This window comes from Carassius auratus, chromosome 5 (genome assembly GCF_003368295.1).
Source record: "Carassius auratus strain Wakin chromosome 5, ASM336829v1, whole genome shotgun sequence".
In the NCBI taxonomy this organism is placed as follows: domain Eukaryota; kingdom Metazoa; phylum Chordata; class Actinopteri; order Cypriniformes; family Cyprinidae; genus Carassius; species Carassius auratus.
The window spans coordinates 23,867,442-23,884,974 of record NC_039247.1 but is presented as its reverse complement, the minus strand read 5'-3'; the positions used below and the strand labels follow the sequence as shown (position 1 = coordinate 23,884,974).

At 36.6% G+C, this 17,533-nt stretch overlaps 3 protein-coding genes across 6 annotated transcripts; 1 reads left to right on the top strand and 2 right to left on the bottom strand.

Annotated features, from left to right (window-relative positions):
• Window positions 1-7: 7 nt before the first annotated feature.
• On the bottom strand, window positions 8-1,648 carry cdc26 (cell division cycle 26 homolog). Of its 2 annotated transcripts, none has more exons than XM_026254028.1 (3): window positions 1,540-1,648; window positions 1,181-1,286; window positions 8-689 (listed from the first exon to the last, which is right to left on the bottom strand). In XM_026254028.1, exons 2-3 carry the CDS (start codon window positions 1,259-1,261, stop codon window positions 504-506), a joined length of 267 nt encoding a protein of 88 aa, XP_026109813.1. In that variant the 5' UTR covers window positions 1,262-1,286; window positions 1,540-1,648; the 3' UTR covers window positions 8-503. The 2 variants fall into 2 exon arrangements, with proteins under 2 accessions (XP_026109813.1, XP_026109814.1); XM_026254029.1 differs by having other exon boundaries at window positions 1,181-1,345; window positions 1,540-1,563.
• A 619-nt stretch (window positions 1,649-2,267) lies between these two features.
• LOC113082180 (U4/U6 small nuclear ribonucleoprotein Prp4-like) lies at window positions 2,268-7,546 on the top strand. Its single transcript, XM_026254019.1, has 14 exons — window positions 2,268-2,409; window positions 2,714-2,884; window positions 3,535-3,721; window positions 4,010-4,097; window positions 4,195-4,274; window positions 4,396-4,489; window positions 4,570-4,664; window positions 5,269-5,327; window positions 5,449-5,572; window positions 5,654-5,743; window positions 5,905-6,027; window positions 6,408-6,515; window positions 6,619-6,737; window positions 7,041-7,546. Exons 2-14 carry the CDS (start codon window positions 2,722-2,724, stop codon window positions 7,232-7,234), a joined length of 1,524 nt encoding a protein of 507 aa, XP_026109804.1. The 5' UTR covers window positions 2,268-2,409; window positions 2,714-2,721; the 3' UTR covers window positions 7,235-7,546.
• Window positions 7,547-7,560: 14 nt separating this feature from the next.
• On the bottom strand, window positions 7,561-16,280 carry LOC113082197 (RING finger protein 224-like). Of its 3 annotated transcripts, XM_026254020.1 has the most exons (7): window positions 16,159-16,280; window positions 12,317-12,382; window positions 11,550-11,620; window positions 11,407-11,467; window positions 9,747-9,992; window positions 8,833-9,010; window positions 7,561-7,966 (listed from the first exon to the last, which is right to left on the bottom strand). In XM_026254020.1, the coding sequence occupies exons 5-7, from the start codon at window positions 9,824-9,826 to the stop codon at window positions 7,682-7,684; spliced, it is 543 nt and encodes a 180-aa protein (XP_026109805.1). In that variant the 5' UTR covers window positions 9,827-9,992; window positions 11,407-11,467; window positions 11,550-11,620; window positions 12,317-12,382; window positions 16,159-16,280; the 3' UTR covers window positions 7,561-7,681. The 3 variants fall into 3 exon arrangements, with proteins under 3 accessions (XP_026109805.1, XP_026109806.1, XP_026109807.1); XM_026254021.1 differs by lacking the exon at window positions 11,550-11,620; XM_026254022.1 differs by lacking the exons at window positions 11,407-11,467; window positions 11,550-11,620; window positions 12,317-12,382 and having other exon boundaries at window positions 16,159-16,238.
• Between the last annotated feature and the right edge of the window lie 1,253 nt (window positions 16,281-17,533).

Here is a 17,533-nt window from a genome sequence, read left to right as displayed (position 1 = left end):
TTTGCAGTTTTATTTTAAAAGCAAAGCAAGTCTTCATCATCTTAAGAGGGAAAAACTACAAGCCTTTGTGTAGAAGCGCTGAACCTTATTACCAGTGCTGAGGCAATGTTAAGATTTCTTAGTCTGTTTACAGTTCAGTCATGTCTGTAGAGTTTGAAATATAAACAGTACTGTAATCAATGAAAACTAATAAATATACTATGATCTGAAGAATAATTGTTGTGACCACCTCATTTATAAACCAACCTGTTTTTGATGTTCACCTATAAAATGTTTCTCATTCTTGTATTTACAGTGAAGCCAAAAGACACAATTTCCTACATCCAACTAACAAGATTTAATTTATGCTGTAGAAAAATAGTCCTTTGTAATCTGTTGTCACAAACACAGATTTAACCAAAAGGCTTTGTCTATATCAGGGCAGCTGATATCAAATCAGAATATGTATGTTTGTGATGCAGATTTCCAACACCTTGTAGTCCACTTTTCATGTCTGCAAATTGTCAAAACTGAAGGTTCCCAAAAAGTGATGGCAAAGTGTTGGGCTTTGGGTGGGGTTTGTAACCGATCCGCTCGTGGATCATCTGCTCCCTGGTCTTCCCGTCCGTCCCGCCAGCGGATGCTCCGCTCATCTCGCTGGATGTGGCCACACCAACTACATCCACCTCTTCCCTCTGTTTCTTTCGACTCTGGACAGACATGGGAAAGACATGGGGAGATTATTAAAATAAAAATACGATTTCATTTGTGATATATGTCCCGTGAGTAATTCACTGGAATGAAAATTAGAATCTCTAATTATTCTTCCCAAATCCTCGCCTCTTATTCTAGGCTTCAATTCTCTGAAGAATAATGTCACCTCATTGGACTCAGGTTTGGAAAATGCTTATTGCGTCCTTAGACTTAAACTTTCACTGACTGTTTACAGTTTTTTTTAAGTAACTCTCATAATCACCGCAGAGCATTATGGGGTTAAGGAAAAGTAGAGATAAACCAGCTTCTTCTAGTACATCAGTTTTTTTTCAAGGTAGTATTCAGTTCTTTAGCTTGTTTTACCAACTGCTTATGGCTCGACTGAGCCTGGTTTCTCCCAAAGTTTTTCCTCCTTTACTGATGGTTGCATGGATGATGACACTACCTTCACATTTTCAGTCCTACGTGGAATTGATCAGAATTTTACCTCCAGCTCTTTCTTGACACTTTCAAACTCCTCTGTGTCGTCCAGCTTGAGCTCCAGGCGCGTGGGCTTCCTGCGCAGCATCTTCACGTCACTGGCCTCCTGTTGCCTGGAAACGCATCGTTAAGTAATGCAGATTCTGTCCATTCAATGAATCGAGTCCTGTTGCTGCAATGTAACGTTATTGTTAAGCTGCTACATGCTAATTATTAGCACACTAACTTTGAACTCTGAGTCTTAAACAGTAACAAACAGCAGAATGATTAACTATGAAGATTGTCGTTTAGGTTATTCACCATGACAGATAAACGTCAAACCATTCAAAATTAAATAGACGACTGTTTTCACATCACAATACTTACCGCGCTCACACACGCTTAATCTCCATCGGAAGTCCGGAGGGGAATTATGGGAAATGTAGTTAAAGCGCGTAGAAAGCAGAGGCGTTGAGAAGTAACTGAATAAACTGAAATTGAATGCTGACTTCTTTGAAGTGTTTGAATTGTTTCATAACTGTTTTACTGTGTGTATTTAGCTGAAAGGCCCACAATAAAATAAAAGCATTTAATCATCCGTTCGATAAAAAAAGCCCATAAACCCATCATGAGAGGTGAATAAAGAATGGTATGCGACAAAAATAATTCAAATAATAATAATAAAAAAATTATAATAATAACAAATGTATAATTAAGTAAAAAACTCATATTCAGTCCTATGAGGTCTCAATATGACTTAAGATAATTTAAAATAAGTAAATAAAAAACATTAAAATAAGCCATAGCATTTATAAAACCAATAATTATTTCCTTATTTTACCTCACATCTTTAATAGCTGTCTTGTTTGAACCTGGATTAATGCTGTACCCTTATTTTAACTTACAACTGTGATTATGATTTAGACCTGAAAAAGTCTTAAAATAAAAACATTGGGGAAAATGGTTCTAGCTTCAAAATATTGTTATGGAAAATGGGGGACCCAATAAAGGAACACACATCAGCGTAATATGAAAAATATTAAATTGATAATGTCGAAGATCTGTCATAATTTCATCCGCTGGGTGTCACTATTTATTTTCGTAGCGCTTGAAGAGTCACAAAGGCGGATATGACGACATACTGTGCGCCGTTTAGCCCGCGTCGTGTGTTCGTGTTTGTAGACAGTACACGTTAGATCTCATATAAACAACCTGTTTTTAAAGCAAACTATCTGTGTATTTGTGAAAGGATAAAGGGTGAGTGAAGAGTTGGTTAAGCTGAACGAGTTTCTCTTTATTTAGCTAAAATTAGTTTCTGAACTTCTTGCAAAAAGTACGTTACTGTTCTGTGATATATCACATGATAGTAACGTTACTGAATTATATTTGTACTCGTATACAGTGGTATTTATATGGTACTTCAATGTAATTAGAGGAAGTATTTAATATAACTATTTGATAATATCGAACACCTAATCAACCAAAGTAAAATTTAGGTTGATGAATATTGTAGAACTGTCCATACAGGATTTGTAAAAAAGATATTGTGATTCACACACAGCTGAAAAGATGTCGGATGAAGACGAAACTCCAGTCGTGAAGAAGGCCAGGATCTTCTATGGAAGTCTTGAAGAAAAGGAGAAGGAGCGTCTCAGCCGAGAAGGAGTATCTTCTGCTGCCAGAGATGCTGTTAAAGCTGGCATCAAGGCTGGGAATATTAACATCTCCAGTGGTAAGTCCGATATTCTTTATGTATTTCATACTTTTTTTATAACTTAATATTCGTAATATTTCAGTATGAACACTTGCCAGACTGAAAAAAAAATGATTTAGTTTATTAGAAAAAATATATTAAAATGTAATAATCAAATATGCTGATTTGTATTTCAACAAAATCTTAATCTGATATGATACACCAAGCTTTTGAGGAACATTAAAATATTCTGTATCTCTGTTATTGTATGGCATTGAATTAAATGTGTTGTCCCCCCATAATACAAACTAAATGGCTTTGATTCATTAATATTTTTTAGCTTTGAAACTAAGCACTTAAATATTATTTTACTAGGACATAATTGGGATACAGAGTGACAGCTGATATTTATTTTATATATATATATATATATATATATATATGCATGTGTGTATATATATAAATGTTTTTTTTCCTCCTCCATATTTTGTTGTCATTGTATCATATTATTTAGGCCATAAAAGCCTGATGTATCAAACAAAATACAAAACATTAAACAATTATGCTTTGTTTTTATATATAACTAAAACGTTCAAAAGACGCTTAATCTGTAACCTATTCTTACTTTGTGACAGGAAATGATGTTTGCTCTTCAGCAGTGGTAACTTGTTTCTTTTTCCTCTCCTCAGGCGAGTCTATGGAGATGGAGGAGCATGTGAGTGAGCGACAGGCTGAAGTGCTGGCAGAGTTTGAGCGCAGAAAGAGAGCGAGACAAATCACCGTCTCTACTGATGATGTTGAGGTCAAGGCCTGCCTCCGAGCTCTTGGCGAGCCAATCACGCTGTTTGGGGAGGGGCCTCCAGAGCGACGAGAGAGGTGGGTGGACAGGTTTTTATTTAAAAATTTAATTTATTCCTGTGATGGCTAAGCTGAATTTTCAACAGCCTTTATTCCAAGTGTCCAATAAAGGTTTTTTTTTTTTTTTTATCTTATCAGCGCATATGAAAACAGCTGTGCTGCTCAATATTTTTGTGTAAATCTTAGTCTTTTGTAACGTTATAAATATATATTGTCAGTTTTGATCAATTGAATTAATCTTTTAACTCCTAAAAGTATTCACTTCTTTTTCAGTTTTAGTTGTTTCTGATGTCTTGTTCTCCACAGATTGAGGAACAAACTTTCAGTAGTGGGTCCTGACGCCTTGAAGAGGTCAAAGAAAGAGGATGAAAAAGCAAAGCGGACTCAAGATGACGTAGGAACTCCTGTTTTATTTGTTGTGTCCTACTTTCAGGAAGTTATAGTTGTTTGTCGTAGATTTGAATGACTGAAGGAAGGTGTGTATTGTGCAGTATCAGCAGACGTGGTACCATGAAGGACCCTCATCTCTGAAAGAGGCACGTATTTGGTTAGCCAAGTATTCACTGCCCAGGTACGCACAGGACAGATGTTATTTTTCCAATATCTAAGAATATAGATCTAAAATGCAGCCGGATGACTATTTGGTGTATTTTAAAAGCTAGTTCTGTGTTTTTGTTTGTTTGGTTCTCCAGGGCAGTGGAAAGGTTAGATGCCGCAAGGGCACATAAAGAGATTCCAGAATCTACAAGAACAATAAAACAGCAAGAGCTTCACAAGGCCCTACGGGTACGACAGCATGCCTTTATGATGTTTTCTAATGGTCTTGCACTTTTAATGCTGTATTTAATTATTACTGTTTTATTTAGAATGTGAATAACTTCTGCAGCCAAATTGGCGATGACCGTCCAATATCTCACTGCCAGTTTAGCCCCAACTCTAAGATGCTTGTGACTGCTTCATGGTTTGTTTTATCATATATTTTACGGTGTTATTTAATCATTTCATACACATCATTCAAAAAACTTCTGTTTTAAGGTTATTCATATATGCTTTGTATGCTTTCGCATGCATTGTAATAATGCAGTGAGGTTTTTGAATGAACAGGGAGTCCTACAACAGAAAGTATGGCTCACACACATGATCAATGAGAAAGCCTTAATTCAATTACATGAAGGGACAGAAGCAACTCAGAAACACATCGAAGAACTGTGGCTAATACAACCTTACCTTAGTTTAGGCACTTCCTGTAAAGTGAGGATGTTTTCAAAACTCCTGCTTGTAGTCTATGCTTATCATGTAACTTATATTAATTAAATCAAATTAATATTTTGGAGTGAGCACATTTTGCTTGTAAAATAGAAACCGTTCTCCTTGATTTACTTGCAGGCTGGTTGTTGGACATACTGTGTGTTGTAGGACTCCTTGTTCAACCAATAATTTCTCTGCATTAATAAATTGTCCTTTAAAAAAAGAATGTTTGGAGACAAAATAATATTTTAATGTATGTTTTAAAATACTTTTTATATTTGGTCTAAAACATGTCTGAAAATATTTATTTGATGTAGGAGTGGCTTGTGTAAATTGTGGAGTGTCCCAGATTGTACGCTTGTACGCACGTTAAGAGGTAAATATATCGAAATGATGTTCTGTAGCGTTTGTTTTTCAAGCTGTGTCATACATTTCATTCCAGTTTACAATACAGCTTTTACCACTGGATTCACTCAAGGTAAACTCTTCTTTCTCAGGTCACAATACCAACGTGGGAGCGATTAGCTTTCATCCTCAAGCCACACTCACACTCGAGGAGTCCGATGTCAACATGGCCTCCTGTGCTGCGGATGGATCTGTTAAGCTGTGGAGTTTAGACAGGTGTGTATTATTAGTATTTAACATCTTGGTCTCGATTTCTAAGAAGTAAAACATGTAACATTCACATGTTCTTATCTGTAGTGATGAGCCTATAGCAGACATTGAGGGGCACTCTATGAGAGTGGCGCGGGTGGCCTGGCATCCCTCTGGACGTTTTCTGGGCACAACTTGGTATGAATATATTTTCTGTTTTTATATATATATGTATGTATGTATTTTTTATTTTATTTTTTATAATAAAAATTGAGGTAAATGCAAAACGATGGTATGAATATTGGTGTTGGGATAAAACTTTTCTTTCATATATTTAACCGATTTATCTTTTTCATTAGCTATGATAACTCATGGCGACTTTGGGATCTTGAAGTTCAAGAAGAAATTCTGCATCAGGAGGGTCATAGTAAAGGTGTCCATGACCTGCACTTCCACCCGGATGGCTCTCTGGCAGGAACTGGGTAAGGGCCTCGCACTAAACCCTGAGGCACTCCACTGTTTTTGTACAAGAATAAGCACAACACTTGATCTATACATTTACATCAATGCTCTTATGGGTCCAAGTATGTCCAGTTTAGGACCAACCAAATAAAAAAAAATGTATAAATAATTTAATCCATCATACATGTTTCCTAATCTTAACCCTAATCCCTCTGATTGTAGCATTGTTTTTTCCAGTATTTGCATTACCAGAGCCTGAACCAATTAGTCCGCCGCATAATTTTGTAATTGTTCATTCATTCTGCTTTTGATTGGTTGAATTAGTTCAAAAGGATTTATACTTGGCTTATTAATCTTTGAATTGCTGTGTTAATGTTATTCATTATTGCTCCATGTACAGTGGTTTAGATGGATTTGCTCGTGTCTGGGACCTGCGGACTGGTCGTTGTATCATGTTCCTGGAGGGCCACCACAAAGAGATTTACAGCATCAATTTCTCACCAAATGGGTGAGTAAAAGAAAGCCCATGTGAACATTTTAAAGATTTAGTAGAGCTGTTTGATGTTATTTGAGCTTCATTTGATAATTACCCTGAAATCCTCCTTGGGCAGCTTTCACGTGGCAACAGGAAGTGGAGATAACACCTGTAAAGTGTGGGACCTTCGTCACAGAAGGTGCATGTACACTATTCCTGCCCATGAAAACCTTGTGTCTTCAGTCAAGTTCCAGCGTAAGTATTCAAGTCAAGAGGGCATATATCATTTAGAGATTATTCATGCAAATATAACATACTCATTTACTCACATTTACTTTTAAATAAACACTGTTGACATTCAGCAAAATATCATAGTGTTCCACAAAAGAAAAGGTCACATGGCTTTTGAGTGAACAAATATTGTAGTGTTTTTTTTTTTTTAAGGTCCATAGGTCTACTGTCTGTCAAAGTGAATGAGTCTAAATTCACCTCGACTGAACTTGCAAAATTGTGTAACATTTTTGCAATGTTAATATTAACAGAGTTATTTCCTTTTAGCTAATGATGGCCATTTTTTGCTGACTGGTGCGTATGACAACATAGCCAAAGTGTGGACCCATCCAGGCTGGTCACCTCTGAAGACCCTGGCAGGGCATGAAGGGAAGGTCATGGGGCTTGACCTTTCACCTGACGGACAGCTCATTGCAACCTGCTCTTTTGACCGAACCTTCAAACTCTGGATGTCAGAATGAGAGTCTGTTTGTCTTGTTATATTTTCATTAAGAATCTTTATACAAGTGTTTTTGTTTGTTTGTTTAGTTTTAAAGAGCTGGAAACCAACTCAGGAGATCTTTAAACTGGGAGCTGACTGTCAGTTCAAATGTGTAGTAACAAGCATTCTAGTGGATTGTCGAAGATCTGAAATTCAGTATGTCTATTCTTAAATATTCATCATGTTAAAGGTCTCTTCATGTCCATATATCCGATTCCAGTTTTGAACGCTGAGTTTGTCATATTACTAATCCATTTGGGTACCAAAATAAAATGCAATTTTGCAATGGCAATTTTTTAATGGTTTCTGAACAATTCCGTTGTGAATTATTATTTTTTTTAATTTATTATTTTTAAATCTCACTGTCAAAGAGTCTGTGCACCATCCCCAGCAAAAAGCGATTGATAGCTGGTATGTGACTGTGAATCTAGCACCACCAACAGCAGCAGAGCAGGCAGTGCTTGCAACAATGGTTCCTGTGGAGGCGACGCTCTGCTTCTGCCACATTGGCCCAGGCTGAGGGTGGTTGATCTGTGATTGGCTGCTTTATAAAGGAGGGCTTGGTCTCAAGTGGTGCTTGCTGGCTGTGGGTTCGCTGGTTTTCCACTTCAGCTTTAACACCCAGAAATGCTGCCAGGTCTAGGTCTAGTCCGGTGGCACCGCTGCGAGGTAGAGGAGTGTTCTGCCGGCACTGTGGACACGGGATCCACATCTGTGGGGAAAGACACTTGAGTTACTTACAACCATCTGACACAGCTGAGCTGAGGTGTGTAATACAGTGCATCAACTATCAGAATTCAAAAGTCAAATCATATTCATTTACATACAACTTTATACAATACAGATGGTTTCAAAGCAGCCTCACAGTGAACAACAAGAAAATAACAATATTATTGTTGCAGAGTTCTTTATTTCCAGTTGAAAAGCAGTTCTAAAAAGATAATATTGTAGTTTTTCAACTACGTTTAGTTTAATAAGTATGATTGTTGCAATATTCATTAGTTATTATGAATCAATCTTTTGTCAATTATACAGCAGCTCTACATCAGGTGTAAATCATATTAGTGCTTATCAGATGATGTTTGTAGTTAATATAATTGCTCATTCATAAAGTTAATTGGAATTAAAAAAAAAAAAACTTTTGAACTCTTTAAAACTGACCTTTGGGGAAAGAAATGCATTAGGAAGCAATCTCCTGAAGTAAAAACTTGAAAGTAATCTGTACTATTCAACTATTTATTATCTACAACTTTGTATTCTAGTAATATATCTTTTCTCTTTACCCCTAACAAACATGTTATATATGTACAAATAAATAAATAGGTTGTAATAAATACGTACTAGTAAATAAGAAAGGTTTTATCACTTCAGGAAGTCAACATATGAATACTTAGATGTTTCGATGCATATTAAAATGTTAATGTTTCTTACAGTGGTAGGCTACATCTGACTACAATTTGTTAGAGCTAGATTATTATTGGTTTTCCTCATGCAAACCACAAGATGGGCGAACCTGACTATTTGCACTTTGAAATAAATCATGTGATATCTGTGGTGAAGTGTTTAGGTAACTCTCACCTGCTCATTGATGAGGGTGTCCAGCCGCTTCAGACAGGCCTGGCAGAACGTGTGACCACAGTAGAGTTTGCGCGGGAGTCTCTCTCCCAGATTATACGCACTGTAGCAGATGATGCAGTCCAGCTTCCGGCTCTCCCTGGAGGTCTGTGCTCCAGTCTCTTCAGACACATGCGAGACCCTACAGAACGAGCTCAGTGTGATACAAACATCTCTGGGTGTTTATTCCGAGATGGTCAGTTCTGACTTTGCGATGGCTAATTATTGGTGATAATTTTTATCATTAAAATTAATGTTTTAGAAAATATAGAAGCAACTTTGAACATCCGCAAAAAATATCTGGAACCAGCTGGTTAAAATTATTGACATTTCCCCCCACAATATTGTACTCTTCCAGACACACAAGGTCAGTCGTTAAAGAGCGTAAGTCGAGACGTATGTATCTGTTTACTATTTGTGGACAGCAGCAATAAAATCTGTATACACATAGAGGTAATAGTAAAATATCTGTTTGCTGTAGGTGCTTAACCTCTAAAATGTTCTTTTTTTTACAAACCAGTGGTGCATGTCCAAACAAACACAAAACATAACCATAAACATACAGTGTGCTCCAGGCTTACAAAAATATTTGATGGAAAAAGTTTTATTTGCATGACTTGTCAGAGTCATTTGATTGTTTATATTGAGAGCATGAAGAGAAAGGAATGTTTATTTAATGAAAATCATCTATATATTTAAATGATATTCATATTTAATAAGAAACACATGCATGATCTTAATCTTGAATAATAAAATACATGTCCCTCATTCATTCATTTTCTTTTTAAATAAGCAATAAATCATATATGTTTTGTTTTAATATGACATAAGCAAGTTCCCGTAACTTCACTAATGTATGTTCCGTGCAGAAGGTCTACCTGTCCACTTCATCCTTGGGTCGGTTCTGTGTGCCATCGGTCTCTTGAGGTTCTACCGCTCCGCTTGCAGGTCCATCCATGTTTAATGTACTAAAAGTCCAACTTCAGTTACCATTTTTCTGCCGACTCTGTCTTGGTTTCTCCATGCTTCACATCCTTTGTCAGATAGTTTAACACTTGAGTGCACCCCTGTTGCTTTCCCAGCAGCTCTCTCTCTCTCTCAACCGTCCAATCACAACTGCCTCTCTGAAATGGAGGACAAACAATGGCGTGCTTCCTCTTTAATAATTAAGTACCGTCTGTCAAGGTGGACCTATGCCTTTAAGCGACACAACTTCACCACGTTCACCCTTTGGTGGTTGAGTTGCATGTTGTTGAGCAGGTGTTTTAGTATTTAAGTCAAGAGTTGCACTTTTATGTATCTTCTAAGCTCTTGGTATTAGCTGCTCTGTTATTTCTTCTTACTAATTAAGTAAGTAACATCTTGTTATTCTGTCTTGCATATAATAAGGAAAATGTCTGATGGTCCAAGAGGGAAGGAATGGTTAAAATAAGAAGATTTGGGAATAGTTTTGTGGGAAAAAACAGGAAATTAAAGACATTAGACACGTTTAGGGTGTAAGAAAGTAGAATGGGAGGAGGACGTATCACTTTACAGTCACAAAACAGGCCTGAAATTCAAGCCTAGTCGCCCACAGACAGTCTGTCATCAGCGTTTCCCTGCCAAATTAATTCTGAGACCTTCATCACCCCCACACCACAGCTACTGGCAGATAACTATGACCAAGAGAAAGTGAAGAAGAAGGAGGTACAGCTAAATTAGAGTCATGTTAGACCTAATGAGGGTTAATGAGATCTGGTGACCCGTTTCCTCAGATGTTGTGTCCTTAGCAGAGTTTGAGCTGATCACCTGAACCAAAACAGTGTAAAAAAAACCTCCACCATACACTTTACACCAGCAGATGACAGCACAGAGCAAAGGGGACCTGCTTTTTTAAATGAGATCTCTTCAGTTTATTTTGATATGTAGCGGTACTACTATGTTTTAGACCACTATGTTTGTATCATCTACCCTAAATAAGAAGAAACAAAGGAACACAAGACAAAGTTATTAGAAGCACTATGAAACTGAATCCAGTATGGTAACATCGCAACCCAGTCCTTATGAAACAAAAATATATTGCAGTATATTGGAAAATATAAAGTAAAACATTAGGCATATATTCTTACATATATTAATTTTTTCCAATATATTGCAATATATTGAAAGCGCCAATCATTCGTATATTTTGCAATTTATTATACATGTATCATCAATATATTATTAAATGTATTCAAATATATAAAATACTAGAAAATAAAAAGGGAAAATAATATATTACAATATATCACAATATATTTTAAGAAATATATTGGTAAATATATTTTCCTTTCGTAAGGGAGTCCTCAGAAGCTTTTGGCTACACTAAATATTTACAATGTTTCTTAAACATTTTTAATAATGTTCATAAAGCAAATTTGCAGTAGATAAATACACATGAGATTAAAGTGGTGTTCACACTGAGTGCAGGTAGCTGTATTTTCCACACATGGTCAAAACTGCATTGTTAAGAGAGATAAAAAAAGATGACAAAACATTGTTGTGTAAGAGTATGCATACACTTATAATTCAGAAGAAAACGTTGTATTTAGTCCTGGGTCGCTTGGCTTCAACCATGAACCTTAAGATACAAAACAAAAGATACAAGGATACAGTCACAACCTGATTGGACAGATTTAATGATGTGCATTTTGCGATCTTACCGAACATCTGAGACTGCTGTGTGCTGGGGTTAATGCTCACAGTGTTGCCCACTCATTCACAGGGACTGTTGCTAAAGGCAGGACAATTTGTTGCTAAAAGTTGCTAAATAACGTTGTGATCACATTGCACATTTACATCATTATGTAATCACAATGCAAAACTGCATAGAATACACAATCAGATCATCTCAGCAAAAAAATTATTATGAATATGATTTCAAATGTTTTAGATTTGTTAGTAAAACAAAAAAATCGAATTAAAATATAAATAATATATCTATTTTTAAATACAACATTGAATTATTGAACATTTATAAACTTTGTGTATTTTTATATTAACTAGTAAAACATTTATATTTTTAAGCAGTTTATTGGTAGTTAGTTATTGTGCTACACTTTAAGAAAAGTCTGTAAAATAGGGCACAGTGTATTGTTAAATTGAAGGAATTTTCTGTATTCCTTTTTCATCATGTGTTTTCAGGTTAAAGGGTTAGTTCATCCAAAAATGAAAATTAACCTATAAATGACTCCACCTCATGTCATCCTATGACTTTCTTCTTTCAGAAGAATCCAGTCAGAGTTATATTGAAAACTTATCAAAAAAGTAATATAAAGATTTCTTAGCAAGGCCACTTGAGAGATTCTGAATCATACAATGGCAATTTGCATACCCCACATGCAAGAACCACAAGTCCACAACAAATGAGCCATTTGGGAGAACGGAGTTGGGTTCAACTGCAAATGCACAGCAATGCAATGACTCGTACCAATGGAAGTGAAGACAATGAAGCTCATGTGATCTGACGCCTGATACAGTTGGATATTGCAGAGACCTGGGAATCACAAAAAAAAAAAAAAATGATGTAAGTTCCAGTGTCTTGAGGAACTTGTTCTTGTGAGTGTGAGGAAAAAAATTGACTCACAGTTTCAGTAAGGAAGGATCAAGTTGTTTCCTATTTCCTTGTTGATTTGTTTAATTTAATGTTGTTTGGGAGGTAATATATTGTGTGCTTCTTTTCATACTGCTTTTCCAAGTGGTGTCACATTCTCAAAGGCTTCAAACAAACTTACAGTACCATCACTATAACAATGTTACACCCAAGTCACTGAAACCCACTGAATAAGAATGACAGTCAATCACTTAGGGAGGAATGTATGTTTGACTAGGGAACAAAAGGTTTTCCAGTTGGCTTTTTTGGGTCACTGCCACAGGATTTGAATGGAATCGTAATACCACGACGGTGTCCACACTGGGTCACATGACTAAATGGCCCAACTGCGGATGTGTTTGAAATCATGAGCCATTTACTGTTTATAATCTAGTTTTAAAATGACTTTTTTTGGTCAGTCTTATATTCAACTTCAGGACAAAATACATGCGGTGTAATCTCTGCAATGATATCTTGTTGAGGAGAGGTGAACTTGTATTTTTGGAACCATTTAGGATTTTTTACCCTGGTGGATGATAAAATGTTTAAAGGAAAACCCCGTAGACTGAATGAGGGACCCAAGTCATGTCAAGCCTGTGAAAGCTGGCTAGTGTACACAAATCAGGACCCTGGCTCACTACACACCGCAACAGTTTTTATTCAATTTCCACCAACATGACTTTGAACAATATCAATGTACAACATTGTAGAACATCACCACTGATATTAATCAACAACAGGCAGGACCTATTCTTTTGATATTATTTTTTATATGCTTTTCAAGAAGCGAATTCTTCAGTGTACTGGAAGGAATTTGCAACTGAGACAGCCCTTAAAATGGCAGAATCCCTGATCAGTGAACTGACTACTGAACCAGGGAGCTGACTGAGACGCACCCACCACCTGCATACAGCAACACCTTCACAGTCACCCACAACAACCAGACTGCAATGTGTTACTATAACTTACGATAACACACATTGTACTTGCTACATCATTAGAAAATGGCATCTACACTAATATCAATCTGTTTCTCTCTTATTCTGAGGTCACTGAAGCCACCAGATCCAGTACCCGCATCATCAGCATGAATCCACCATCAGCTGAGACCAGGACAACTAGATGAGCCCCAGAGACAGATCCACAGTCAAGACCTTGTCTCTTAGATGGCCACAAGACCACAGGGAACATAACAGTTGAGTCCTCTGCACAATCTGACTTTGCTGCAGCCTGGAACTGAACTGCTGGTTTCGTCTGGTCAGAGGAGAACTGTCCCCCCAACTGAGCCTGGTTTCTTCCAAGGTTTTTTCTCCATTCTGTCACCGATTGAGTTTTGGTTCCTTGCTGCTGTCGCCTCTGGCTTGCTTAGTTGGGGTCACTTCATTTACAGCGATATCATTGACTTGATTGCTTAAACACTCTTTAAACTGAACTGAGCTGGAGGATGACATCCCTGAATTCAATGATGAACTGTGTTTAACTGAAAATGTTGAAAATCATTTTGCATTATTGACAAACTACTTTTCATATTTAATACTGTAAAGTGCTTTGACACAGTATGTATCGTTAAAAGCACTATATAAATAAAGGTTACTTGACTTAAAAAAAAAAAAACATCTATAGTAAGCAAAAAAAGTATAGCCCTGCCGTACGCAACGAAGGAGATGAATAAGATATAATGGATTTCAATGGAAGAGAGGCTTCACTATGATGAATAAACTACTTTTGTGCTTAAATCTGCTTATTTAATGAATTAACAGGCTAGTAACCGGCTAATCTTCAACATTAATTTGGGGTTTTTCTTTTTTTATAATGCTGTTTTATAAGAGAAGTCACTGAAATTTCGCGATGATTCAGTTTATGGCAATTCTCATTCATTTCTATGGTATCCACAAACAGTGACTTACACACAACTCTGACAGAAATTCAATGATGTCAAGGCTGTGATGTGATTAGTTGTTACTCAGGCCATGAGTACATGAAGTTCGACACTGTCTTTGTTTTTCTACAATGATTTTTGTGTTGGGTTGTTAGCTGCACTATGAGGTGGCTTAAATAGACGTGCAAATACAGAGTCATGAAGGATGCTTTTGATCATTTCTTTTGTTTTGGTCTGCCTAACCACTCTAGTCCTTTGTTGCTGATGTTTGCATGAGCTGTTACTAGGACTACCTTTGACTGAAGAGATCTGAACAGCCTCTTGAGCTCTATTTAAACCCCTTTAACCTCTGAAATCAGAACCCGGCCAGACACAGCCTTGTTTATATTTGCTTTAACTTCAATCATCAAGTGAGGTAAAATGTGGGTGCACCTCAAGCAGCTCGCTACAGTGTCCACATTCTCAGACCTTGAAAAGAATGTGTTGGAACCAGTATGTGCGCATTGATATTGTTTTTTGTCATTGAATGCCCAATGACGGCATTGTATCAGGACAATCTGTGCTTATAGTACACAGTTTGATCAAAGAATAACTAAGCATTGAAATTGAAATGTAATATGTATTTGCACATTTCCAACTTTTGAAAAATGAAAATGCCACGTCATTGTATTTTGTTTCAGTTTTCGGTCCCTCCACTGAAAGTCCATGCAAGCAAAAAAAAAAAAAAGAAAAGGAAAAAAAGACATTGTAAAGAATCATATGAACCAAGCCGTTTAATCTGACTATTATTTACATGGATCAATGCACATACTGTACATAGAGAATATCAGATATGATACATTTGATGAACTTTCTTGAAGAGTTAAACTTTTGGGTGCATGGACTTTCAGTGAAGAGTAGAAATTGCAGGTTTCAATAAAAATAGCTTAATTTGTGATTTGAAGATGAATAAAAATTTTATAAGACATGAAGGTGAGTAACTGATCAGATTTTTTCTGTTGGGTGAACCCTTTCAAGGTACAAATTTGCAACATACATAGTCTCTCAAATTAATTTGAGCTCATAAACGCTGCATGACTATAAATAAATAATTATAAAAATGTTGTAAAATAGTTTTAGATGAAGCACAGCGTGCCACATTGCAGGACACTACCCATACACATGTTTTCACAACTTTTGTGGCATTAAAAAATACAAAATGTCTAAACAAAATTCAATGACAAAGCTAGCATTCTATGTGACACCTTATTCTTTCAACAACAATCGAACCCTGTCAGATTATTTAATTATTTACTACAGATTATTTCTCCAAGGCATTTCAAAAACTGCAGTAACCTTTTAAAATTAACATTTTCCATTGAGCAGTAGCTTGAAAGTCAGTTCTGTTAATGTTTAACGAAGTTAAAACAAGGCTGTGGAAAAGAGGCTGTGTACTCCTCTCATGCCAAGCAATCTAATGTTTGCACAAAAGATAACCATCTTACACAACAGCATCCATAGCCCTGTTAGAATATCATCTTCAGGGCACAGTGGATACTTTGGGTTTTCGTTTGCTCAGGAGTAGCCTATATTTTATAGTATCTTGTCTTGCAACTTGTCGTCATACTTTAATCTTAATAGTGAATTCATCATTAACATTCCTGAACTGAGTCTAACCAACCTCCTCCCCCATCACACACACACACGCACACACACACACACACACACACAAAGCTTGAACGCCCAAGGGTGGAGTTACACACACTGCCATGTTTAAACAAGCCTCCTTTCCCTCCAATCTGGTAGCTCAGGTTTGTCTCACCTTATTTCGGAAACACAGGAGAACAGAAGTCACAGCAGAAACCGCGTGCAGCTCTGAAAACCGATTCCCACCAAACAAATCTCGCCAGGCCACTGCCGGTAAGCACTTTCTCTGTTTTTCAGCGGTCACTGACACAGGAAAAGTTAAAGTTAATTATTATTATTATTTTACAAGTAAATGAGAGGTCTTTAGGTCTAAGAATGCTTTGGTGGGGAAAATAAATAGTTAAAATAATCTTGTAATATCTTATTCACAATACCAAGGTCTCATATATCATTTAAAAAACAAACCAATAAAACAGTTGACATAAAAAACTTTTATATAATTTTTAATGTTACAAAAATGTTTTTATTAATACCTTAATTCAAGCAGTATCAGACTCGAAATCGTGCTTTTTTCCGAGCATCAAGAATGGGGCTGTTGATAATCACTGGCCTGCCCTTATAAAAACCACAAATAGCGTGCTATTGTGATATTGATTTCATACAGCAGTTGAATAAACAATAAGCCACACTTAAACCAAATATTTCGCCTGTTTCTCAGCCAACAAAGATTCCACGCGAAGCAAGATCAGCTGTGTGCAAAATACGTTAAGTGATGTTCATGATTGGATCAATGTGTTTGAAAGAATCGGTTCAGTGAATGATTCAATGTATCATTGGCCGAATTCAGACTATCGTACTCTAACTTTTCTGCCATATCTTTACAAATGACATGAACAACTAAGAGTAGTATGTTATTCCGAGTTTTACAGCCAGTCACTTGTTTTGTTCATGAATGAATCAGTGTCTCTGAGCGAATCGGTTGAGTGACTGATTCAATGACTCGCTCATAAAGATAGAAAGACTTGTTGCCATCTACTGGTGTTTTGATGTAGACCTGCAGAAAGAACACATGAAAGTACTGCGCGATCAGAACTAAAGGCCCCTTCACACCTAGGAAGATAACCATAAATAAAAGGTTTTAATATTCGTTCTAATTAGAATATACCAGGAACGCCCACATCATAACTATAAACATTATCAGTGTGGACTCCAATATAGTTATGGTTGTTATTGCGAGGGTTTTTTTATATGCTGTCTTTTAAAGATGTTCTATCAAGCAATCTCTCATTTGCTAAGCAAGTTCATACAATGACATACATTTTTTCCTTTATGAAAAATTCACAAAAAGTCTTATATTCAGGACCAGTTATGTTTCCACAGACTGAAACTTGATTGTTCTTTTTCGACTTGCTTCTCCAGCCTGAGACCATGAATATCTCTCTTGAGAACCCCTATGGGGACGTCATCATCCCTCGTGCCAAGCTGCGGGATCAGGCTGATTCCAGCACCATCATCATGAACCCGATGGCCTTAGAGAGCACCTACAATAA

What these genes read in the sequence shown, in the direction of transcription:
- cdc26 (XM_026254028.1), bottom strand. Translation starts at nt 1,261, where the DNA reads ATGCTGCGCAGGAAGCCCACGCGCCTGGAGCTCAAGCTGGACGACACA. An exon ending in GTGTCAAGAAAGAGCTGGAG is followed by an intron (nt 690 to 1,180) that starts GTAAAATTCTGA and finishes ATGTCTGTCCAG; the next exon opens with AGTCGAAAGAAACAGAGGGA.
- LOC113082180 (XM_026254019.1), top strand. Translation starts at nt 2,722, where the DNA reads ATGTCGGATGAAGACGAAACTCCAGTCGTGAAGAAGGCCAGGATCTTC. An exon ending in AAGCTGTGGAGTTTAGACAG is followed by an intron (nt 5,573 to 5,653) that starts GTGTGTATTATT and finishes TCTTATCTGTAG; the next exon opens with TGATGAGCCTATAGCAGACA. An exon ending in GGCTCTCTGGCAGGAACTGG is followed by an intron (nt 6,028 to 6,407) that starts GTAAGGGCCTCG and finishes CTCCATGTACAG; the next exon opens with TGGTTTAGATGGATTTGCTC.
- LOC113082197 (XM_026254020.1), bottom strand. Translation starts at nt 9,826, where the DNA reads ATGGATGGACCTGCAAGCGGAGCGGTAGAACCTCAAGAGACCGATGGC. An exon ending in CCCAAGGATGAAGTGGACAG is followed by an intron (nt 9,011 to 9,746) that starts GTAGACCTTCTG and finishes CTCGTTCTGTAG; the next exon opens with GGTCTCGCATGTGTCTGAAG. An exon ending in ACACCCTCATCAATGAGCAG is followed by an intron (nt 7,967 to 8,832) that starts GTGAGAGTTACC and finishes CTTTCCCCACAG; the next exon opens with ATGTGGATCCCGTGTCCACA.